At 35.4% G+C, this 27488-nt stretch overlaps 1 protein-coding gene across 1 annotated transcript; it reads left to right on the top strand.

The window, feature by feature from the left end:
- Positions 1–25715, top strand: LOC143224758 (uncharacterized). Its single transcript, XM_076453028.1, has 3 exons — positions 1–296; positions 6367–6547; positions 22999–25715. The coding sequence occupies exons 1-3, from the start codon at positions 92–94 to the stop codon at positions 24608–24610; spliced, it is 1998 nt and encodes a 665-aa protein (XP_076309143.1). The 5' UTR covers positions 1–91; the 3' UTR covers positions 24611–25715.
- The last annotated feature ends 1773 nt before the right edge of the window (positions 25716–27488 follow it).

Genomic DNA, 27488 nt, shown 5'->3' with positions numbered 1-27488 from the left:
GGTAAAGAACAGAAGTCGTCGCTTTGGGCTATTTCCAGCACCATGATAAACCGTTTCTACGCAACTGTTGCATTCATATCGTGACGTAAGAATGACAAGTTCGATGACGCTGGTGATCCGCAAACTTGAGATTATTGTTCTTCTGTCCTGTATCGGTTTAGTAGTGATTCCAGCCACCAGGGGGTGTAGATTGTCGGAATATTATTGCGACAACGGTAACTGCGTTTCTCACAGCCGCTTCTGTGATGGTACTAATGACTGTGGAGATGGAAGTGATGAGCCTTTAGGATGTACAAGTCAGTATTTCACCTATCTATATAGGATGTACAAGTCAGTATTTCACCTATCTATATAGGATGTACAAGTCGGTATTTAATCTAGCTATATAGGATGTACAAGTCAGTATTTAATCTAGCTATATAGGATGTACAAGTCAGTATTTAATCCAGTTATATAAGATGTACAAGTCAGTATTTCATCTATCTATATAGGATGTACAAGTCGGTATTTAATCTAGCTATATAGGATGTACAAGTCGGTATTTCATCTATCTATATAGGATGTACAAGTCAGTATTTCATCTATCTATATAGGATGTACAAGTCGGTATTTAATCTATTTATATAGGATGTACAAGTCGGTATTTCATCGATCTATATAGGATGTACAAGTCGGTATTTAATCTAACTATATAGGATGTACAAGTCGGTATTTCATCTATCTATATAGGATGTACAAATCGGTATTTCATCGATCTATATAGGATATATAAGTCAGTATTTCACCTATCTATATAGAATGTACAAGTCGGTATTTCATCGATCTATATAGGATGTACAAGTCGGTATTTTATCTAACTATATAGGATGTACAAGTCGGTATTTCATCTATCTATATAGGATGTACAAGTCGGTATTTCACCTATCTATATAGGATGTACAAGTCGGTATTTCATCTATCTATATAGGATGTACAAGTCGGTATTTCATCTATCTATATAGGATGTACAAGTCAGTATTTCACCTGTCTATATAGAATGTACAAGTCGGTATTTCATCGATCTATATAGGATGTACAAGTCGGTATTTCATCTATTTATATAGGATGTACAAGTCGGTATTTCATCTATCTATATAGGATGTACAAGTCGGTATTTCATCTATCTATATAGGATGTACAAGTCAGTATTTAATCTATCTATATAGGATGTACAAGTCGGTAGTTAATCTATCTATATAGGATGTACAAGTCAGTATTTAATCTAGCTATATAGGATGACCAAGTCGGTATTTAATCTAGCTATATAGGATGTACAAGTCGGTATTTAATCTAGCTATATAGGATGTACAAGTCAGTATTTAATCCAGTTATATAGGATGTACAAGTCAGTATTTCATCTATCTATATAGGATGTACAAGTCGGTATTTAATCTAGCTATATAGGATGTACAAGTCGGTATTTCATCTATCTATATAGGATGTACAAGTCAGTATTTCATCTATCTATATAGGATGTACAAGTCGGTATTTAATCTAGCTATATAGGATGTACAAGTCAGTATTTAATCTAGCTATATAGGATGTACAAGTCAGTATTTAATCTATCTACATATAATGTACAAGTCGGTATTTCATCTATCTATATAGGATGTACAAGTCGGTATTTCATCTATTTATATAGGATGTACAAGTCACTATTTCATCTATCTATATAGGATGTACAAGTCAGTATTTAACCTATCTATATAGGATGTACAATTCGGTATTTCATCTATTTATATAGGATGTACAAGTCGGTATTTCATCGATCTATATAGGATGTACAAGTCAGTATTTAATCTATCTATATAGGATGTACAAGTCAGTATTTAATCTATCTATATAGGATGTACAAGTCAGTATTTAACCTATCTATATAGGATGTACAATTCGGTATTTCATCTATTTATATAGGATGTACAAGTCGGTATTTCATCGATGACCAAGTCGGTATTTCATCTATCTATATAGGATGTACAAGTCAGTATTTAATCTATCTACATATAATGTACAAGTCGGTATTTCATCTATCTATATAGGATGTACAAGTCGGTATTTAATCTAGCTATATAGGATGTACAAGTCAGTATTTAATCTAGCTATATAGGATGTACAAGTCAGTATTTAATCTATCTACATATAATGTACAAGTCGGTATTTCATCTATCTACATAGGATGTACAAGTCGGTATTTCATCTATCTATATAGGATGTACAAGTCACTATTTCATCTATCTATATAGGATGTACAAGTCACTATTTCATTTATCTATATAGGATGTACAAGTCAGTATTTAACCTATCTATATAGGATGTACAATTCGGTATTTCATCTATTTATATAGGATGTACAAGTCGGTATTTCATCGATCTATATAGGATGTACAAGTCGGTATTTAATCTAACTATATAGGATGTAGAAGTCGGTATTTCATCTATCTATATAGGATGTACAAGTCAGTATTTCATCTATCTATATAGGATGTACAAGTTGGTATTTAATCTAGCTATATAGGATGTACAAGTCGGTATTTCATCTATCTATATAGGATGTACAAGTCGGTATTTAATCTAGCTATATAGGATGTACAAGTCAGTATTTAATCCAGTTATATAGGATGTACAAGTCGGTATTTCATCTATCTACATATAATGTACAAGTCGGTATTTCATCTATCTACATATAATGTACAAGTCGGTGTTTCATCTATCTATATAGGATGTACAAGTCGGTATTTCATCTACTTATATATGATGTACAAGTCAGTATTTCGTCTATCTATAGAGGATGTAGAAATCGGTATTTCATCTACATAGGATGTACAAGACAGTATTTCATTTATCTATATACAATGCACTAGTCGGTATTTCATCTATCTATATAGGACGTACAAGTCAGTATTTCACCTATCTATATAGGATGTACAAGTCGGTATTTCATCTATTTATATAGGATGTACAAGTCGGTATTTCATTGATCTATATAGGATGTACAAGTCGGTATTTCATCTATTTATATAGGATGTACAAGTCGGTATTTCATTGATCTATATAGGATGTACAAGTCGGTATTTAATCTAACTATATAGGATGTACAAGTCGGTATTTCATCTATCTATATAGGATGTACAAGTCAGTATTTCATCTATCTATATAGGATGTACAAGTCGGTATTTCATCTATCTATATAGGATGTACAAGTCCGTATTTAATCTATCTATATAGGATGTACAAGTCAGTATTTAATCTATCTATATAGGATGTACAAGTCAGTATTTAATCTCGCTATATAGGATGACCAAGTCGGTATTTCATCTATCTATATAGGATGTACAAGTCAGTATTTAATCTAGCTATATAGGATGTACAAGTCGGTATTTAATCTAGCTATATAGGATGTACAAGTCAGTATTTAATCCAGTTATATAGGATGTACAAGTCAGTATTTCATCTATCTATATAGGATGTACAAGTCGGTATTTAATCTAGCTATATAGGATGTACAAGTCGGTATTTCATCTATCTATATAGGATGTACAAGTCGGTATTTAATCTATTTATATAGGATGTACAAGTCGGTATTTCATCGATCTATATAGGATGTACAAGTCGGTATTTAATCTAACTATATAGGATGTACAAGTCGGTATTTCATCTATCTATATAGGATGTACAAGTCAGTATTTCATCTATCTATATAGGATGTACAAGTCAGTATTTCACCTATCTATATAGGATGTACAAGTCGGTATTTCATCTATTTATATAGGATGTACAAGTCGGTATTTCATCGATCTATATAGGATGTATAAGTCAGTATTTCACCTATCTATATAGAATGTACAAGTCGGTATTTCATCGATCTATATAGGATGTACAAGTCGGTATTTAATCTAACTATATAGGATGTACAAGTCGGTATTTCATCTATCTATATAGGATGTACAAGTCACTATTTCATCTATCTATATAGGATGTACAAGTCAGTATTTAACCTATCTATATAGGATGTACAATTCGGTATTTCATCTATTTATATAGGATGTACAAGTCGGTATTTCATCGATCTATATAGGATGTACAAGTCGGTATTTAATCTAACTATATAGGATGTACAAGTCGGTATTTCATCTATCTATATAGGATGTACAAGTTGGTATTTAATCTAGCTATATAGGATGTACAAGTCGGTATTTCATCTATCTATATAGGATGTACAAGTCGGTATTTAATCTAGCTATATAGGATGTACAAGTCAGTATTTAATCCAGTTATATAGGATGTACAAGTCGGTATTTCATCTATCTACATATAATGTACAAGTCGGTATTTCATCTATCTATATAGGATGTACAAGTCGGTATTTCATCTACTTATATATGATGTACAAGTCAGTATTTCGTCTATCTATAGAGGATGTAGAAATCGGTATTTCATCTACATAGGATGTACAAGACAGTATTTCATTTATCTATATACAATGCACTAGTCGGTATTTCATCTATCTATATAGGACGTACAAGTCAGTATTTAACCTGTCTGTGTATCTAGAATGTTTAATTAGTATTTCATCTCTATCTATTTCGGATGCACAAGTCAGTATTTCAAGTATCTGTGTATCTTACATGTCAAATGAAATGAAACCAAAACCGTTTGGTTTTGTTTAAATTTAAAGTGACGAAGAAACAAATCTTTTATAAATTAACTCTTGTTTAACAGAGAGAAATGTTTATTTTTTCGTGAAATCATTTTGAACTAAACATTTCATGCGAAGGCTAACATTGTAATTAAAACCAAAATAGTGAAAGAAAATGAGATAATACTATGTTACGAACACTTAATGTACTTCTATTTTTGTTATATCCTAGTTTATAAAACAATTGTTCTTTAGAAATGTTGAATATGGCTTTTAAATCGCATAAAAATGAGTGAAATTCAAGTGATGTGCATTGAATTGTGGGATTTATTTCCCTAGGCCTAAATCTACTTTCTACAAAGTGTCTCAAAAGTCTGTTGCCGAATGTTGAATGCATATACACGTTTGCAGAACATGTTATAAACGCCCGCCTTGTAAATCGATATACCACTGATGACGTTCACTCCAGCCATAACCAAGTCTTAATCTCCAGTGGTACAACGATATGTCTGCAGATTTACAACGCTAAACAGTGGGTTTCGATACCCGTGGTGAGCAGAGCACAGATACTTCATGGTGCGGTTATGCACTAAACTACAAGCAAACAGATCATAGATAGTCAATGTCATTACCTGAAAAAAAAACCTACAAAAAGTTAAGTAATAAGAAAACAATTCTATATTGAGAATCGACGTTTGGAGCACTTTGTTAAGTAACTAACAATGAAATTAAAATGCTATACAAGTATAATTAATTAAATTATCTACGAATTTTAATTATTAAAAAAAAACAACTAATATATTGACGTTATTTAATAAAATTAGTTATAAAGATAACTAATAAGGTAATTATTTGTACGATAAGTAATATAACATAAAAATCTAAAGTATTTTTGAACTTACAATATTTGGATTTTTACCAAGTGGTGAATAAAACACGCGACACGTTAAGTACTACAGTTTTTCTAGCCTGCTCCTCGTAATCTGAGGGTCGCGGGTTCGAATCCTCGTCGCACCAAACATGCTCGCACTTTCAGCAGTGGGGGTGTTATTATGTTACGGTCAATCCCACTATTCGTTGGTAAAAGAGTAGCCCAAGAGTTGGCGGTGGGTGGTGATGACTAGCTATCTTTCCTCTCGTCTTATACTGCTAAATTAGGGACGGCTACCGCAGACACCCCTTGAGTAGCTTTGCGCGAAATTCAAAACAAACAAAGAAGCTTGTCTCCCAAGCGGCAGACATGTTGAGGATATAAAGCATTATGTTTACCGGCTCTATCTCTGAAGATGGCAGAGCTCACCGTTGTAAGTATACTTACAAACTGACTAGTCACTGATTTAAATGAAACAGTTTATAAAATCCATCAAATTATTGACTTGTTTCTATTCTGTTAAGTACCGTTTCCTCTATTACAATACTTAACATATAAACTGATCGAAAACAAAGAAGTGAAATAACTCATTTTTCGTGTGAACTCCACTTATGAATGACTCGTATGTTATTATAAATCACGTAACCAACAAAATCATGAACATATAAACAACGTGGTGTATAAGCAATTTAAATAAATGTGCATAAAACCGACAGGGTGTACTAGTCCTATCTGTTATTCTAGGGTTATCTAAAACTATTCCAATCTATGCTAAGGCGTACTTTTATTTTTTAAACATTTTTCTCTATTTTATTTTTAGACTGTAACCGGACGTACTACGGTCTTGTTGGGACAAAATATCCTTTACGCATTACTAAGCCTTTTCAACGCTCATTTCCGTACGTATGTCGGATTACGTTCGTAGCAGAAGGGGGAGATTTTGGAGACATAGTCGAGATGTCATTTCTCTCATTTCAGCTGGGTTCCTTCCAGTTAGATGGGTAAGTCAGCACAAAAATTAATGGAAAATTAAAAATAACTTAAGTCTTTATGATTGCAAAATGTTTATAGTTAGATGGATAACTCAGTTCAAAAATTAATGGAAAATTAAAAAACAACACTAAGGTCCTTATAGCTGCAACATGTTTCGAGTTAGTTGGGTAACTCAGCTCAAAAATTAATGAAATTATTTTTAAGATAAGCCCTTATAGCAGCAAAATATCATGGAGTTTTATTATGAATGAAAACAAAACTTGAAATAGCTTACATGACGGAAGATATAAACACACAGTTCATTCAACTTACGTTAGCCCCGGCATGGCCAGGTGGTTAAGGTGCTCGCCTCGTAATCCGAAGGGTCCCGCTTCGAATTCCCGTCGCACCAAATATGCTCACCCTTTCAGCCGTGGGGGGCGTTATAATGTGACCGTGAATAGGTAAAACTATTTGTTGGTAAAAGAGTAGCTCAAGAGCTGCCTTCCTTCTAGTCTTACACTGCTAAATTAGGGACGACTTGCGACTACTGTAAACCAAGTTTCGATACCCGTCGTGGGCAGAGCACAGTCAGCCCTTGGTGTAGTTTTATACTTAATAAGAACAACCGTTGTCAGTATATCAATAAATCAACTCGTGGTCAACACTCTCAAGCTTGAGCACATTGTACTCTGTGAGCACATTGCACTCTGTGAGCACATTGTACTCTGTGAGCACATTCTACTCTGTGAGCACATTGCACTCTGTGAGCACATTGCACTCTGTGAGCTCATTGTACTCTGTGAGCACATTATACTCTGTGAGCACATTGTACTCTGTGAGCACATTATACTCTGTGAGCACATTGTACTCTGTGAGCACATTGCACTCTGTGAGCACATTGCACTCTGTGAGCTCATTGTACTCTGTGAGCACATTATACTCTGTGAGCACATTGTACTCTGTGAGCACATTATACTCTGTGAGCACATTGCACTCTGTGAGCACATTGCACTCTGTGAGCTCATTGTAGTCTGTGAGCACATTATACTCTGTGAGCACATTGCACTCTGTGAGCACATTATACTCTGTGAGCACATTATACTCTGTGAGCACATTGTACTCTGTGAGCACATTGCACTCTGTGAGCACATTGCACTCTGTGAGCTCATTGTACTCTGTGAGCACATTATACTCTGTGAGCACATTGCACTCTGTGAGCACATTATACTCTGTGAGCACATTGCACTCTGTGAGCACATTGCACTCTGTGAGCTCATTGTACTCTGTGAGCACATTATACTCTGTGAGCACATTGCACTCTGTGAGCACATTGTACTCTGTGAGCACATTGCACTCTGTGAGCTCATTGTACTCTGTGAGCACATTATACTCTGTGAGCACATTGCACTCTGTGAGCACATTGCACTCTGTGAGCTCATTATACTCTGTGAGCACATTATACTCTGTGAGCACATTGTACTCTGTGAGCACATTATACTCTGTGAGCACATTATACTCTGTGAGCACATTGTACTCTGTGAGCACATTGTACTCTGTGAGCACATTATACTCTGTGAGCACATTGTACTCTGTGAGCACATTGTACTCTGTGAGCACATTGCACTCTGTGAGCACATTGTACTCTGTGAGCACATTATACTCTGTGAGCACATTGCACTCTGTGAGCTCATTGTACTCTGTGAGCACATTATACTCTGTGAGCACATTGTACTCTGTGAGCACATTGCACTCTGTGAGCACATTGCACTCTGTGAGCTCATTGTACTCTGTGAGCACATTATACTCTGTGAGCACATTGCACTCTGTGAGCACATTATACTCTGTGAGCACATTGCACTCTGTGAGCACATTGCACTCTGTGAGCTCATTGTACTCTGTGAGCACATTATACTCTGTGAGCACATTGCACTCTGTGAGCACATTATACTCTGTGAGCACATTGCACTCTGTGAGCTCATTGTACTCTGTGAGCACATTATACTCTGTGAGCACATTGCACTCTGTGAGCACATTGCACTCTGTGAGCTCATTATACTCTGTGAGCACATTATACTCTGTGAGCACATTATACTCTGTGAGCACATTATACTCTGTGAGCACATTGTACTCTGTGAGCACATTATACTCTGTGAGCACATTGTACTCTGTGAGCACATTATACTCTGTGAGCACATTGTACTCTGTGAGCACATTGCACTCTGTGAGCACATTGTACTCTGTGAGCACATTATACTCTGTGAGCACATTATACTCTGTGAGCACATTGTACTCTGCTGGTGTCTAGCCACTCTGCATAATTAGAAATCTCCAAGAACGTCCACTCAACTAACAGTTTTTCTCTAGTCTTTCAGTCAAACAATCAAGGATAGCTAGTGTAGAGGGATAACATTGATGGAACTTTACTCGAAAATCCGAAAGAAATCGAGATAAAACACGCTTCTGAATTCAAGAGAATGTTAGCGAATACGACCAGCCTTTTAAATTCTAAATGTTCTGTTTATTTCCTGAGATCGAGCTGAACGTATTTGCCTGTTTGGTTCCATATCGTTATGGGCAAATAAGAACAATTTATTTCTGTACAGGATCACGTGGTTAACTGGATGAGTCCCGGTCTTCTGAGATCCGGAGATTCTGATCCTTTCCATCTGGCTAGATTCTCCCTTTTATCTTTACATAAAGTGTAGGTAAAGGCGAACTCACGTATAAAAATCTTGGATAGATGTTAATTGCACAGATATGGTTATAATTAGATATCTACTGTATTAATGTAGCTGGGATATTTCCTTTCTAGGGGAAAGTTGGGAGCAGTCATTTCCTGTGCATTCTAATTTTTCCTTTTTAGTTATTTCTGGGAAGAAACGCGAAGCACAAATTTATAAACACTGACAGGAGAGGTTCGAATGAGATGAATATACGACTTTAGTTACTTGTAGAGTGGACTAATTCTACATACCGCTTGGTGCGGTGTTTGCGTGACAAAACGCTGGGGTTAACGTATTAAAAGTAGAAATATTGATCGCAAAGAATCTTTGTTTTCTGTACTTTTGATTCGTTTTGTAGACAAAAAGAAGACGTAACTGTTTCTAATTTTTTTTAAATTTGTGATTCAGCTAATGATTCGAAATGTTTGATTGCCTTTAAAAAGTATCCCGAGCAAAGTTTTTATATAACTCAAATGAGCACAAAACTATCGTTTGGAAATGTAATGGAAGAAAACTGAGACAATATGTAAAAGCTTCACCGTTATTCCACCATGGATTCGGTATAAATTATATGTTTAAATACGTTATCTATAATTATTAGAATAATTTAACTGTGCGAAATGAATATTTACTTATTTGAAAAGAAAAACTTAGTAGAAATACCTCAGTATAAAGACCTATGGGTAAATGAAGAGGATTCTAGTACGAAGGACAGAAGGTAAAATTAAATTCATAATCGATTAATGATTTGGATTTGAGTTCGAATTATCATATCATTTACTGTTTTTAAAGGAGTGAAAACTGTAAAACTAGTTTGCAGGGTTTCTTTATAAAGGTAAAACTGTGGAACTAGTTTGCAGGGTTTCTTTATAAAGGTAAAACTGTAAAACTAGTTTGCAGGGTTTCTTTATAAAGGTAAAACTGTAAAACTAGTTTGCAGGGTTTCTTTATAAAGGTAAAACTGTGAAATTAGTTTGCAGGGTTTCTTTATAAAGGTAAAACTGTGAAATTAGTTTGCAGGGTTTCTTTATAAAGGAGTAAAACTCTGAAACTAGTTTGCAGGGTTTTTTATAAAGGTAAAACTGTGAAACTAGTTTGCAGGTTTTTTTATAAAGGAGTAAAACTGTGAAACTAGTTTGCAGGGTTTTTTATAAAAGAGTAAAAACTGTGAGAATGTTTGCAGGAGAGCTGTTTTAAAATTCTGTAAACTTAAGTGTGAGCGTGAAGAAAAATCTGTAGTAATGTATCAAACGCACGAGATAGGAATGTATCAAACGCACGAGATCTTCCATATTCGTATTCAGTGCCAACGAAGCCTTTTGTCAAACACCAAGTCTCATTAGATCGACTTGGATACAAGAGACATAGTAGTAGTTGAGACACTATTTATATTATTAACTTACGTAAACAGAAACTGTTACAGAATAAAATAGATCAAAACGTAATTTTACCATTGTCATCAACAAAGATCCATGGTTTAAGTGTCTCAACAGCCACTCTAGTTGTGTTTGGCATTTCTAACTCCTGCTTTCTATTTGAGCTCAAAGTGTATGCGTAATGTTTTTTTAAGATTATTCTATACACTTTGTTTTAGTGTTGGTATAAAACATTTTCATGTAGGCCTAGAACAAGAAACAAATGAATATTGATGAATGAAACTAGTAGCAATATGAGACATCCTTATATGTAAAGACGAAGAAAATATTCATTGTTTCTGGATCTTGTAATAAAAAAGAGTGTAACTTTGCAATTCACAGAATAGTTTAATTCTAAAGCATAAAAAATGTATTGATTGGACTTCGTAAGACCATTATTACTCAGTATGCCAATTTATAAAAAGATCTCTTATGATAATTATTAGTGAATAAACATACAGTTACACAGTTTCAACAGTTATAGTAATTATAAAAGTTGCCCTGTACGTGATTTCACTAAATCCCCATCACATCTCTTTCCCTACATTGCACGTGTTTATTTGTGGTCTCAGTTAACAGAGGCACTCATGTGCACGAAGGGGAAAACATACGACAAGATTTTGATTAGAGTTTACACAAATATCTCACAAATTGGGATTTTAGGCACCGTATCTACATCTGATGTGGGTACCTTTGAAACCAATTTTTATCCGAAGAAAGTGCGCGCAGTTCTTTCATTCAATATTTTTAGAGTACTTTAAGCTTGGGCAGTTATTAAATATATGCATATAAATTTATCTTTTGAAGTGTCTCTGTATTGCATTATTAATTCTTGTACTGCCTACTTGTATAGTTATACCAGGCAATTAAAAACAGACTGCGTTGGTTCAGTCAATAAAGACAACGAAACGCTTCTCGCAGAGCTAATTTCCATTTTACTCTGGACTCAAAATATTTGAAAATCGATTGGAATTTAAGTTTATACCTCCAAGCTGACAATACATTAATGTTATTGGGTTTGTTTAGAGTTTCGCATAAAGCTACACGAGGGCAATCTGCGATAACTGTCTCTAATTTAACAGTGTGAGACTAGAGGAAGGCTAGTCATCACCACCCACCACCGTCTCTTGGGCTACTCTTTTACCAACGAATAGTGAGATCGATCGTCATATTATAACGCCCTCACGGCTAAAAGGGCGAGCATTTTTGGTGCGTCGGGGATTCGTACCCGCGACTCTCAGATTACGAGTCGAGCGCCTTAACCATCTGGCCATGCCGAACCCACCATAGGTTGTCTCCGTACAGACAGAACTGGATAAGACAGTATGTTTCTCTCTCTCTCTCTAGTTTAAGCAGAAACCAAGCTTTCATTCATAACTTTGGTTAACATTCTCAAAACTATATTTGTAAATTACAAACGTAATTCAATTTCTAGGAACGACGTCAAAAGAAAATAAGCACAATTTTGTAAATTTCTGAATAAACTAAAAGTTTGTTTGAGTACAAAGCTACACAATAGGTTACCTGTGCAGTGACCTCTATGGGGAATCGAAACCCAATATTCAGAGTTATAAGCTTCAGATTTATCGCTAATTCACTGAGGAGTCTAAACGAAAAGATAAAAAACACTTACCGTAAGTGATTTTTTCTTACATTTATCACATAAACATAAACATACAACAACAAAGAAAGACACTAACATTCCTTTGTTAATTTTACCGTAGTACATACATTTACTAATACAGTATTAATATGTGTGTCGTTTACAAAAATTAGTGTTAGGGACGGATTCTCTGTAGATACGAAAACACTAGTGCTTTGCTAAACAATATGTAACGTGCTTATGTTATATAAGGCTTTCCTGACTCTGCACAGAGAAAATGTTACTTAAGTGTGCTTATGTTCAAACTTACTGATAGAAATTACACACATATCAGGAAATTGTATTCTCAAGATGGCTGGTATGGGTATTAAAACTTTAATTAAAGGACAAAACAACGTTTCGACCTTCTTTGGTCATCTTCAGGCCAGCAAACTCTCTTTGTTAACTATCTGCTATGTCCACCGAGGGGAAGGGATATACACTTATATATCAATCAAAATTATATTTTTAAAGTAAGAAGTCTCTCGGTAAGATAGCGTTAAGTTTACGGACTTAAACCCCCCACAAAAAAATCAAAACAAATCCGGGGTTCCATTCCCCCTGGTGGAGACAACAGATATCCCAATGTGGATTTTTTTTCCTATAAAGAAAACGAGTAATCTGTTATAGTGAAAATTTTAGTTTCAATATTTTGTTATTTTATAGCACTTGCAAAAACGGTAACACAGCGTGTTGGAGATGAACTGAATCACCAGTCATTGTTATGTCATTCGAATTCACTTTTCAATACGAAATTTTTGAACAATACAAGGATGCTGTGATGCGTCCTAAGATTTTGTTAACCCTTGTGTCGTGTTTCAAATCGTTCCTATCCCTTCTCAGTAAAAACATAATTTAAACTTAAACACTTAGAAACTGACACTGATGTGGTTCAATGGAACACAGAGTATGAAGAATAATATCGACTGGACATCAAATAGAAAATTACCAAGCGCTTCTTAATACGTCCGTCCTCGCTCACGTGCTTTGCACATGTTTTTATAAGATAAAATAATCTTTCACAACGTTATAGAACACATATAATACTCGTATTACAAACTAAGGAAACAGAGCTAGATAAAATAAAACAGATATACTTTGTAAACTCCAAGTACCTGAGTACGATTTTAACGGAGTTTCAAATACGCCAATGCCGTCTCTTTTCGATGTCGTCTAATGAGCGAAATCTTCGTTTGAATATCGGTCTTCAAGATATTGCAAAGATGCAGATTCTCGCAAAGAGATTCAGGTTTATGTTTCAAGTAATGTAAGTTACAAAAGTGAAAATACGGTTTGGCTATCTTACGAGCACGTGCCTGGCACGTGATGCTCCATAGTATTTTTAAATCTCTGTCTTTCCGATAAATGTTTACAAGAAGAACAAAACAAAAACGGAAACGTCTAATCAGTTCTGAGTTCCTTGTCACACTAGTTCGTTGTAGGGTTACATTCCTAGCACCTTGAAGTTCAAGACAGAAACTACTGGGTATTAAAAGTCTACTTGGATAGTCTAGTCAAACTAATTATGTCCTGTTGCCTTTCTTTGTTGTCGGCTACACAAAGAAAATCATTAATTCGAAAGGACGATACTTCTGATTTACATAAATGTTTTTTTCTTCTTTCACGAACATTTTCTAATATTACAAAAAATAAACAAAAACTTGAATTTTCTAGCGAAATAAAATTAGTTAAATGTATTTGAAAGAATGTAATTAATTAAGATATGAACATATAGAAAAATATTGAACAAATATACCATTACTCAAACCATCTGTATCCCTAAAGTCACGGATAGAAACAATAATATTTTGTAAAAATGATTTGGCCCCTATAGTAAAACGTCCCTATGTAAAGGCCCCAGCATGGCAAGGGGGTTAAGGCACTCGACTCGTAATCTGAGGGTTGCGGGTTAGAATTTCCGTTACACCAAACATGCTCGCTCTTTTGTGGTTGTTATAATGTAACTGTCAATCCCACTATTCGTTGGTAAATTAGTAGCCCAAGAGTTGGCGGTGAGTAATGATGACTCGCTACCTTCCCTCTGGTCTTGCACTGCTAAATTAGGGACGGCTAGTGCAGGTAGTCCTCGTGTAGCTTTGCACGAAATTCAAAAACAACAACAAAATACAAACAAACAATAACAATTCGTTCCTAAGGTAAATAAACTGTAAACGTTTGAATATTGTAATCAGAAGAAAACTGAATTGTAAATTGTCTTAAAAAGTAGAAAATTCAATACTCTTTATCATGAAAAATTCATTCTCAAACAAAATGGACTCTAAAGAGAACAAAGGGTTTTCATCGTCGGTACTATATGCGCATGCGCCAACGCACAATTGGATCGTGTTTCTTGAAGTGCTACTAAATTACACATGGGTTTGAGGTTACGTCAATAATGTAAAAACAGTAATAATGCTTTCGGTGTTTAGTTCGGCGGAACGTGAGAAAAAAGGAAAATTCACTTCGTCTCTAGATGCTTCAAGAGTTGGAAAAGCGCAATCAGATGACGCAATCTTAAAAATACCTTATTAAGTAAATCTTCGTGAGAGCTGAGCATGGATAATACATCACTAGAAATAAATACACGCATATACACACACACCTGCATACTGCAGTAGAAATCTTACTTTGATGTGTGTGTTGTGTTTCTTATAGAAAAGCCACATCGAGCTATTTACTGTGTCTACCAAGAGGAATCGAACCCTTGATTTAAGCGTTTTAAAAGTGTACCAGTGCCCTAGAAAATGCGTTGTCGTGGACGTAAGATAGGAAACAAAGTTACCATCAGAAGGCAGATTATCAATCGCTAATCAATAGGCAGATGTGATACAAGTACGAGTTCTAACGAGTATTGGAATATATTTTTTAAATTAACTTCAAAGTACACAAAATTTTCTTTCAAAATTATATCCTTTAGAAATACAACTAACCGAAAGGTTTTGTAATACTGGGAACTTATGTAGTTAGTGATAATTCGGACAACCACGAAAGAAGATTTATCTTACCAACACGCCCAACTGACCACCGCTGATGTGTCTAAATGACCAGTTTACGAAATGATTGATGTGAAACTTGTAACAGGTTCTATTTGTGAAATGTATAACTTATACACGCACACTTACACGCGCGTGCGCACAGACACGTGTAAAAGCAGGTAAAACTGTGAGTGCTTTGAATGAAATCTTTCAATATGAGTAGTGATTTCTGCGATGTGGTTAATTGCTAGTTCAGAAATCCCTAGAGTTCAGGTATGACTGTCCGTAATTTTAAACTTCTGACCACAGGGATGGAAATTAGATTGTAGCCTTCTCCGATCCAAGGATTTTTTAACAGGATTAACAGTTATTTTTATAACGTGGTCACATCTGAAAGAGCGAAGTGTGTGTAACGTCTCTAGTCCCTGATCTTTCGACTCACAGACGGACCCGCTAAACAACAGACTCAGCCAATCTCAGGATTTCTGAAATACATCATATATACAGGTGGAGTATTATACATTAGAACTATTTCGGAACTTCACCATGTTATTACAGTTCATATTTCTCCATTTCCGATCAAGCTCTGTTTGACGACCGTGCATTTTTACTATAGCTCTATATGGTAAGGCTGTCATGACCGAACCATACCACTCTACCTTGCAGGCATTCCATATGTAATCTAGTTTTCGAAGACGCCCGTTTCAGCAGTCTAATCACTCAAAAGTTCAAACGACTTCATTAGGATTTCTTCGTAAGGAATATTATAAGTACTCGTTCATTTTTTAGCTTCTTGCGGTATGCGACAGTTGAAAGAAGGGATATGAAATTTTAGAGAATACATAATTTTTATAATGCATTGATAATATTAATTTTTGCTTCTTACGTACATTTGTTTCCCGCTGGTACAGCGGTAAGTCTATGGATTTACAACGCAAAATTGAGAGATTCGATTCCCCTTGGTGGACACAGCAGATATCCCGATGTGGCTTTCCTATAAGAAAAACATTAACGCTTACATTCAGTTTTTTTATATCTTTTACTATTTTCATTTTTTTGACTTTTTAAAAATTTCTTTAATACACATATGCATTTATTTGTTTATTTTTCTTCTTAATATATTCCATATGGATAATTGTTTCCTGTCTTCCTTCCCCTTGAGTTCAGTAATATTCTTCTATTCCACATTTCCTTATATGCTACGTAGAACAAGTAAATAGCTTTTACCACTGACTTTTATATTTTCACCTGCTACAAGACATCGCACTTTGATTACTTGGTTGAGACATGACTTGTTGCAGGGTTTCTTCTGGGTGGTCCTGGTGATCCGCGCTGATCCATATCCTTCTTTTCTCGAATGTCATTAAGTGTAAAGGATACCTCTGTTTTGAAAAGATTAAACATCCGATCTTAATACGTTCTGTGATCTATGTGCATGAAATGTTTGCGAATATGAAGGTTAATATTTACCTTCTCAAAAAGCCATCGATTAATTATCGATCAGTCACACTACACAACACAAAACACTGTTCTGACACATCCGTTCCACCAGGGTTCAAGTGGCTGGCTTACTCTTATCAAATGTTTTATTTTATAACATTCATGAAACTTGTTCGAATTACATTTGTCAAAACTGTATACTTATGTAGATCTATTTTTTAAGACGCCATAGAAGTGTTTAAAACACAGCTTAACGAAGTTAGATGATTTTTAACGTCGAAATGTAACGTTTTTTACTGTGATTTTTTACCAGTTTATATGAAGTTTTAGAAGTTAAAGTCAGTTGAAATGACCTGATGACCAATTCCAGATATAAAATGACTAAAGCTTTAAAATTAACGTCAGTAAATAACAAGTGTTAAAAGAAATGTTCTTGAGTTAAAAGCACATAATCTCGAAATGCTAGTTAGTAAAACATTTAGTTTTTATTATTTTATATCACAACGCTATATATAACACTTACCGCACAACATTATGTTATATATAACACTTACCGCACAACATTATGTTATATATAACACTTATCGCACAACATTATGTTATATATAACACTTACCGCACAACATTATGTTATTTATAACACTTACCGCACAACATTATGTTATATATAACACTTCTCTTATAACTTCATGTTATATAACAACACTTGTATTATAACATTATGCTAGTTAATAACACTTATCCCACAACTTTATGCTAGATAATAACACTTATCCCACAAAGTTACGTTATAATACGACACTTATATTACAACATTATATTATATAACACCACTTCTCTCACTGCATTGTGTTCCTTAACAACGTCCACCTCAAAACATTATTTTATACAGATGGTAAAAAAACAACAACAAATATTCGAGTGTTCTTAAGGTAGAACTACCAAGTGTCTCATCTTATTCCGTCAGACATGAAGTGTCTGAACAATATGCCAATCTGGATAAGTGACATATTTACAAGTTTTGTGTCCATAGATGAAATGTTAACTACATAAACATATAGTCTCGGCGAAATGTACTAAAACAACAAGAATTAGTAACCCGTGTGGTTGTTCATAAAATGTTATCTCTTCTTTTCTTAACAATTTAGAGACTGCTGTTAAATAATCACCACGTGGCGTGTAAAACTTTAGAACGTAAGTGACTACTGGAATTGACATTAAGTGGAATAATGAATTCTAAGTCACGTAGAAATTCACGCCAAAAAAGAAAAAAAAACACGTTCCGTTCCTGCAAATATCCGTTACAATATTTCGGTGACTAATTGTGTTTATTGTGTTTCGTGGTCATCGGTAAGTTAAAGGACTTACAACACCAAATTTCGGGATTCAGACCTCACACTCGGTGAAGATAACGGATACCTCAATTTGGAATTGCGCTACAGTAAACAAACTATCATCATATTTTGTAAGATATATGAAATAATTCACAAGAGAATTAGGGTTCGTGTCATAACATGAACTGCTGGTGAAGTAATTCAGCAGCGGTGTTTTCATAAACTTATGAATATTTGATTTATGATAATGTACGTATGAATCATATGATAAATCATATTAGCATTAAATCGATAAAGCGAGTTTCTTTTCTGTTTGCGTTAGCTTAAAAATTACAGCAAAGTAAATAATCTTAACCCATGTTGGCGCTGATACCTGGTACGTAATTGTATATATTCTATGGATAGCTTTAATTTCCAAATACGTACAAATACTGTGGAAAGAAATCAAAGTGACGGCTTCGCAGTTGTGCACATATATCTATGTTTATTTCGCGTTTGAATTCTCACGTAATATACGTGAAAAAAATATTTTTCGAGAAAGTCTTTAAGGGGAGAGTCAGTTTATTTGATGACCATTAGGAAGGTGAATTCAGATTTTGAATTATTTAAAGTTGAAACCCCTCCCATATTGAGTGAATGAGTTTAGGGAAATTTTTAGAATTACAACTTTGGATAAAGCGAACATAACTCATTGCATTAAAACAAAAAATTCATGACCAGATTGAGTGAATTATATAAGAAGTGATACAGAAAACTGAAAATTCTGTTCACATTGCCTTAAATATTCCCTGTAAAGCAGTCTTTTATTAAAAAGACCCGGCATGGCCAAGTGTGCTAAGGCGTTCGACTCGTAATCCGAGAGTCGTGGGTTCGAATCTCGGTCGCACCAAACATGCTCGCCATTTCTACCGTGGGATCGTTATAATGTTACGGTCAATCCCATTATTCGTTAGTAACAGAGTAGCCCAAGAGTTGGCGGTGGGTGACGATGACTAGCTGCCTTCCCTCTATACTGCTAAATTAGGGACGGCTAGCGCAGATAGTTCTCGAGTAGCTTTGCGCAAAATTCAAAACAAACCAAATATACAAACTTTTATTAAAAATGGAGAAAGAAACGTGTGATCATATAGACCTAAAACATCAAATAATAACGTGTTATAAACGTGAAGTTCCTTTATTTTCTTCGTATTTCAGTAAAGTGTTTGTTCTCATGAAAACAACTGAGAGGGCGCTCTTAGCCTATTTCTTCATCATCACATACAGTTAGTTTAATTAAATCTTTAATATTATTGGGCTTATAATTAGATGTCATAAAGATAATTTTACATTATTACCTTTGCGTGTGAATTTAGGGTTAACTCAGATCTATTAAGATAATGTATCCTCGTGAAATAGTTTTACTATTATGGCTGGCATTATGAACAACAACAAATGTCCTTAACTTTAGGCCTAATGAGATCTGATCATTGTATGCTTTTAATATCCTTTTGAATTAATGCACTCGTTAAGTGATTGTTTTCATTGATTTATACGCGATTTAAAGTTATTTGATATAGTTAGTTTACTTTCGAGTAGTTTTTAACAAAACTATCAATTTTGCTGTTAGTTCTAAACATGTATGATAAAATATTTACGTCAAGCACTTCTGAGAAGACAATATTAGTAACTTGGTGAGTCTGACCCCTGGTTAAAGAATATCAAACATAAATAGACAGTCCAAAATAAGCAAGCTAGATCAAAGTTAATGAATTTTACTTGTAGTAATTACAAATATCTTGTTTCAAACATTGGAATGTTGTGCATAGGACTAAACCTTTGTACGTCAAACAGAAAACAAACTTATAACAACTTACATAATTTGATCTATGAAACTAGGGTTGTTGTTCTTTGTTGTTGGATTTCATGCAAAGGTATTATTGCGTTAGCCCTTCCTAATTTTGAACTGATAGAATAGACGAAAGGCAATACGACCCACCGCCAAATCTTGTACTGCTCTTTATCAAAAAGTAATGGGCCTGATCGTCACATAATAACGCCCCATCCCCTCACGAGCATATTCGGTGACAGAATTCGAACCTACGACCCATACATTGCAAATCGCGTCTATTAGCCGTTAGGCCTCAAAACTCTACAATGGGCTATTTGCAGTTTGCCTTCGCGGGGAATCGAACCATGAATTTAGCGTTCTAAACTTACCGCTGACGTACGAGAAGACTGCTGTCGTAAGTCTGGAAGAGAGATGAAAGATTTCAATATTTGTCTCTCACAAAAATGGAAAAGTTGATATTAAAATATCAGTATCTATCTATCTATGTATGTGTCAAAAACAAATCATATAATTGTTTTTATACGCTTCTACATAATTGAGATAATTAAATTGTAGTCTTTCATTAAGCGTGTAAATAAATAACAATGAAGAGAGAACATGGCGAACAGTATATTATTATCGTAAATCTCTAAAGTGAAATAAGTGATTTAAAAATGTGTTTCCTCGCGTATTTCTAAATTCCCACAAAAAGGTTTTACTTATCTTTTGTAGTTTTAGAGTTTAAATTGTTTATATCGATCAGAAAGAATATACAACTCTCACATCTGCCATATTTTCAATTCTGAACTTTTAAAGCAAGTTTAATTTGCATAGTGAGCCACGTGACTGACTGGTTATGTTAAATACAAAGTAACAAAAAAGAAGTCTTCGCATGGTGGATACCGGAGACGGTAATTTTAGTAGCTAAACATCAATGTTACATTTTGATGTCAATATAAACAAGAAAAGAAACAAGCGTTATCTGTGAGGTTACCTCTCACTGGTAAAGGAAGGAACCTTTGCAGAACCAGGTTTGCAATGTATATTATACAATAAATCTTTGTAGATGGAATAAACCATTTTAATTCTGTTATTAAACGGGTTTGTCATTTCGAGAAGTAAACAGAACATCATTAGATAATACAGTTGGAACGATGGATACACAGAAATCTTATCTCTTGGCTAAATAATTTCATTCATTTTTCTTATCTACGTTTAAAAGAGCAACTGTCTTCAAAATTGAGCACGTTACGTAGAAATGCTTTTATGTGATTACGGCTGATATAACAACGTATTTTGTAATATGCCTCACGGAATAATGTGGTAAAACGTAAACTGTACAGTCATAATAAATGTGCACACGAACACCCGCGATGTACTAGCACGTGGGCTTAAAGACGTAACTTTCCTCCTGTGATGTCTAAAAAGTGGACATTAGATAAACTCCGAAACTCTTCACTTATTGATTTGTTCTATTTCTTGTTTGTGTTTTAAAGTTAGAAGGCTACACGGTTGGCTACCTGTGATGTGTACTGTATCGCAACTCAGTTTTTAGACATTTATTATTTTAAAATCAAACGAAATAAATATAATTTAGCTAGACGTGGGTCTGAGTATTGTCGAAAATTTAATATTGCAGAATTTTACCTTTAAGTAAATAAATAATTATCAAATACACTGTTTTCACAAATATAATAAATACGCCCTAGTAACTACATTTTTCTTTCTCTTAGAATCTGCTGGAAATTCCAAACAATGTGATTATACTATTTTTTGTTGTTTTTTTTTCTTTTGGTAGATTAACAACTTTTAGTGAGGTGATCCATTTAAGTTTTTGTTCATTAAAAGTATCCGATATCACGTGATGGTCATATTTTAATGTATCTAACGCAGATATCTAGATTTATAAATGTATAAATTGTCACAAAAGTAAATATTACAATGCCATTGTTTTAAATGTATTGATTATTGCTAATATTGTGACACATTAAAGTTAAAAGTGTTTTACAAATATTAATTCCCCTTCGCTTATTAATGGTATTTTAGGTGGTATCGGTATGGTAGAGTTTAGGCTTTAATAGACTGAACCTGACAGTTTCTACAGAAAGACGACGTTTTGGCGTCAGGGGAGCATTGTTTGTTACTATTTAAGAAACTGCACAAAGGGCTATCTGTGCTCTGCACATCACGGGTATCGAAACCTGGGTTTCAGCAGTATAAATCCGCAAACCCTACCAACGTGTCACTGGGGGACACGATGTCAGAGGAAGGGCTAAGTAGAGAAATCCAAATGTTGCTCCAGAAACAGGCTGAAGCACTCCATTAAAGTCGAAACTCTACACTTTGTAATGTTCTGAAGAGTATTTGTACACTACAGCAAGTCTAAACATTGTACTGAATTCAACAAGAACAACGTATCTTTTCTTGCAACGATTTTTAACCAAGTTTCTAATACGACACACTAAGACACTCACTTATTACAAATGCACGTTCGTTGTAATTAAAACAAATTTTTCATGTCGTTGGACAAGCAGAAACTAGAAGAATGATCAGAAGTTGAACAGATAAACGTTGAGATGATAGTTCTGAAGGAGATAAACTCAGAGTCTTCTATGTTTAACATTACAGTTTTTAACATACTTTTCACGTCATTTTAATTGGTCTAATCATATCTTGTCCTTTCTAACAGGAGACAATTGGTCTAATCATATCTTGTCCTTTCTAACAGGAGGGGCCTGGCATGGCCTAGCGCGTTAAGGCGTGCGCTTCGTAATCTAAGGGTCGCGGGTTCGCGCCCGAGTCGCGCCAAACATGTTCGCCCTCCCAGCCGTGGGGGCGTTATAATGTGACGGTCAATCCCACTATTCGTTGGTAAAAAGAGTAGCCCAAGAGTTGGCGGTGGGTGGTGATGACTAGCTGCCTTCGCTCTAGTCTTACACTGCTAAATTAGGGACGGCTAGCACAGATAGCCCTTGAGTAGCTTTGTGCGAAATCCCAAAAAACAAACAAACATCTAACAAGAGACAATTGGTCTAATCATATCTTATCCTTTCTAACAGGAGACAATTGGTCTAATCATATCTTATCCTTTCCAACAGGAGACAATTAATTGGTCTAATCATATCTTATCATTTCTAACAGGAGAGACAAATGGACCTGTCAAGATGGTTCCATGCTAATCGTCGAACAAGAGAAGATGGATTTCGAATCATCCTTTTCGTCCTTCGGTGTTTATCGCACACCCAGTTACGGTTATTTTTGTGGCAAAATGTCCGGTCAAAGGTTAACGTTTTACAGTACTACTAGAACTGTAGTTGTGACAGTGGTCTTTCCCCAGGTCTCTTCTCCGTACCAAGCTGTTCCTGGTATGTTTCTTACGTATCGGTTCCATCGGAAGTCTCTAAGCCTTCTTAGTGATTCCGTAGATTCGGGCAAAATACTTTCCAGTTGGTCCTGTGACAGATCCTTCAGCGATTGTTATAATAGAAAGTGTTTAATTCGTTCGCCCAATTATCCTGGATTTTATTTAAGAAACATTACCTGCAACTATTGGATTGAACAGTCTTATGCTCCACGTGGTTATATCGCCCAGATCGAAATCTACCAAGAAAACGAGTTCAAAGTTGATTTAGGCGGTGGTTTTTCGAGTACAAGAAACATTGTTCATCGCCAACTGACCACCACTTGTCCAGGAGACGTTGTCCGTGTTTATGACGGAAGAACAACATCTGCGCCCTTACTGGTAGAATTTTGCGGTTCAGGAGCTGTCCCGAACATCGTCACGAGCGGCCCCACAGCTCTGGTGCAGCTTATCAGCCATCCATACCAACCACTTCGGAGATCTCTCCTAGAGCTGAAGAGTTCGGTGAGATTTCGACCTCATTCCGAATTTAGGGTTAAGAGAAGAAAGTGTGCGTTTTACATATACGAAAACCAAGTTAGAAGCGGTTCTATATACAGCCCCTTTCACACCCTTCCTGCTAATACCACGTGCAGTTTTAATTTCATCGGAAAAGCACCCTTTGCTAAAATTTGGTTGTATTTCGTATCCTTTTACATCCATGACTCCCAAGTTTGGTCCAAGGAAGAGAAGTGTGATACGGCAAGACTTCAGATTTTCGATCCTTTTGTAAACGACCAGAGAAGAAACATTCTTCTCAGGGGGTTTGGCTTTGGGGGCTTAGTAAGTAACTACTGTGAAAAGTCTTACCCACGAATGTGTGCTCACGCGCGCGACACCCCAAACCTAACCCCTCTCCGTCCCTGCCGTGTACCCGAGGAAAGCTACCTCTCAGCCGGACCTGAGATGAGCGTGCTGTTCACAGTCTACGAAAGCTCCAAACTTAGACCTGTTCCAAGCACGTTCCTCGCTAGATACGAGTTTATCGACACCATGCTGGACGGCTATCCCGTCAGTGGGGCTCGATGTGACCGTCGGTTTATCAGCAGGATAAAAGGCGCTGGGAAACTTAGATCGCCCAAAAATTTGTTCTTGTTCGGTAGGGGTGGGAATTTCAACTTGCGCTGTTTGTTTCATTTTGAAGGACAGCCGGGGGAGAAAGTTCGAATCACCATAGAAAACATATCTTTAGGAAGACAAAACGAGGGTTGTGAGACTCACTTTGATCAGGTCAGTAGACGCTACACGTGCCAGATAGGTGGGTCACATTCCAGATTCGGGCTTATTAACACCACAGAGGAAACTGGCGGCCTTGATATCCGGGAGACTGTGTATGTGGGTCAAGTCATGTGATACCCCGTACCCTGATACTAGAATCGGTGAACAACAAAATGTCACTTTCCTTTGCCGTTGAGAAAATGACAACTAAAGACGATTTCAATGATTTCTATTTCTCAGGAACCTTCGAGTTCATCTCTCGTAATTACTGTGCCAATCAAAGAACACTTAGTGGACCTGCTGGGGACATCTATCTGAAGATACCCCCCGATGTTGTAGAAAACGTGGTGCCGTTTCGGTGTCGATGGATCATTGAAGCGCAACTCCACAGATTCATATACCTCTCGGTTGAAGGAAGCATTAGGGGTCAAAGCTGTCCAGGGAACAGACTTTAGTTTACAGTAGCTTTGAAAGCCAGCCTGAGCGGATTATATGTCTCGAAACCTCTGTAAAATCTGGAGACAAAGTTCAAGTGTTTACTCCATTATGGAAGTCAGAACATTATCCATTAAATCAGTCCCAGAAAGGTCTTTTTGACAGACTTATCATTGAAGTGCTCGCTGTGAGATCTGGTGAGTTTTCTTTCAGTTGGCTAGAGGTTATGAAGCCCTACGTTAGGTCTAGTTCAGGAAAGTCAGTGAGAAATGCTGAGTGCCATTACGAGTGTACCGAGCTTCAGGCGTGCATCAGTAGAGACCTCTGGTGTGATGGAAAAGTCCATTGTCCTTCTGGCTGTGATGAAGTGCCTGACCATTGCCATGTATTTCCTACTTTATACGTTGCTGTTGGGGTCAGTGTAAGTGTGATATTGTTGTTTACTGTATGTTTACTTCTTGCCACAAGAATTTGTAATTATAATCGAAGGAAGGGCTCCCAACCAGTGCCCACTGAAGAGGTTCAAATGGAGACAACAGTTGGTTGAAAGAAGAACCAATGTATAGTAGCAACTGGAAAGGACAGTAACAGAAGATGGAAAAAAATTAACTGAGAAAAAATGTTAGTTAAAACTATTACTGATAACAAGTTCTGCGTGTTTATCATTACGTGGATATAACTGGAAAAAAAAATTCAAACTTCATATTTCTATAATTCCACTAAAGTATTATTAATCAAATGTCATGTGGTTAAAGACACTTTCTTGTAAGTACTGAGTATAAATAATAAATCTTTTAACAGAGGTTTAACTGAGTATTTGAAAGAGCAACAATCACGAGGAACTCTTTTAACATTATTCGTTCACATAATAATTAATTTTAACAGATGGTTATCTGGGAGTTTCCAGGTTATTATTGATGTTTGTTGTTAGCTTATGAAAACATAAGCCACAAGTGTTTTGTTTCCTAGGAACATTCTTTTCTGGGCAAAAGTTGATAGACGAACCCGTTAAAAACGTTTAATCTGAATTTTTTAAATGTTCCAAGCTAATAAATTATTAACTTTGCGTATTTGTTTTTTTTTTCGCCCAGTTGTAAGTAATTTACAGGTTTAATATGGGGGCTTCTGAATAATATTTTTTTATGATTGAGGTTTCTTGTATGTTGTGTGTAAGACAGAAAATTCTTAAATTAACAACCCTTAAAATGCTCAAATGTTCTAAGTCATAGGAAATATAGCAGGTAATTTCTGTATAATTTATTAGCTACATGTGTTTCTTCAGTGTGAAATGGTTTTGGAATTTTAAGTTGGAAGTATTGAAAGGCAGTATTTGGATTTCTCTAATGTATATCGTGACAAATCAATTCATCACCTGAAACAGAAACTATTTTTGTTCTATGTCTCTTTAATCAGCTTCCAGATAATTAATAACAGGTTCATCTGGGCAGGATAATAAGATGTGGGTATCAAATATGGTTTAGGTTTCTTTAGTACAAGTTTACATGTGACTATTGTGAAAATAATGCTTTTTAAAGTTGTACGACAATAGCATGTAATGTAAATGTTCATTTTTTTTCTGTTTACCTGCTTTTTCTGTTGTTTCGGATGCCATATTTCTGTTTAAACGCTTTCTCTCTTGTCTTGAATACCATATTTCTGTTTAAACGCTTTCTCTCTTGTCTTGAATACCTTCTTTCTGTTTAAACGCTTTCTCTCTTGTCTTGAATACCATATTTCTGTTTAAACGCATTCTCTCTTGTCTTGAAAACCTTATTTCTGTTTAAACGCTTTCTCTCTTGTCTTGAATACCTCATTTCTGTTTAAACGTTTTTTGTATTGTCTTGAATACTATATTTCTGTTTAAACGCTTTCTCTCTTGTCTTGGAAACCTTATTTCTGTTTAAACGCTTTTTCTCTTGTCTTGAATACCTCATTTCTGTTTAAACGCTTTCTCTCTTGTCTTGAATACCTTATTTCTGTTTAAACGCCTTCTCTTTTGTCTTGAATACCTCATTTCTGTTTAAACGCTTTCTCTCTTGTCTTGAATACCTTATTTCTGTTTAAACGCCTTCTCTTTTGTCTTGAATACCTTATTTCTGTTTAAATGACAGGTTTGTTTACTTGCTGTCTGTTGAAACTATTTGTTGCCACAGATATATTGTTTTTGTTAAACTGTTTTCTTTGTTGATTTACACAAATTATTTCTGTTGCAATGCTTTCTTTGTCGACTTAGGAATACTGTTTCTGTTGAAGAAACTATTCTGTTGCTTTGGACATTTGCATCATCAGAGTCAAATAAGGAATCCTGAGAGATTTATATATATCAGACTATTCTTATGATTTTATACTAAGTTTTAATGGATATTTATCTTACAATAAGTAACTCATCTGAGGTTAAACTACACGCCAACGGTTAATAATACAACTTAGTATTACAATGAAGTCCAAGTGAAAGCGACAACATACGTTGGATAAAATGGTTCTTTTGTACGCAGGGTTGGATATATTATATTTACCTAAATGTTATACGTGTTTGACTTTGTAACGTACGAAGTGATTGAAATTTATTTAATGCTAA

The sequence above is a fragment of the Tachypleus tridentatus genome, chromosome 9 (assembly GCF_004210375.1).
Source record: "Tachypleus tridentatus isolate NWPU-2018 chromosome 9, ASM421037v1, whole genome shotgun sequence".
NCBI lineage: Eukaryota > Metazoa > Arthropoda > Merostomata > Xiphosura > Limulidae > Tachypleus > Tachypleus tridentatus.
The sequence above is the reverse complement of the archived record's forward strand: the minus strand, read 5'-3'. Positions and strand labels throughout refer to the sequence as shown.

Bases quoted from the DNA above. Each gene is read 5' to 3' on its own strand.
- LOC143224758 (XM_076453028.1), top strand. From the start codon at position 92: ATGACAAGTTCGATGACGCTGGTGATCCGCAAACTTGAGATTATTGTT. The intron at 297-6,366 runs GTCAGTATTTCA...TTTTATTTTTAG, and splicing joins TGAGCCTTTAGGATGTACAA to ACTGTAACCGGACGTACTAC. The intron at 6,548-22,998 runs GTAAGTCAGCAC...CATTTCTAACAG, and splicing joins GGTTCCTTCCAGTTAGATGG to GAGAGACAAATGGACCTGTC.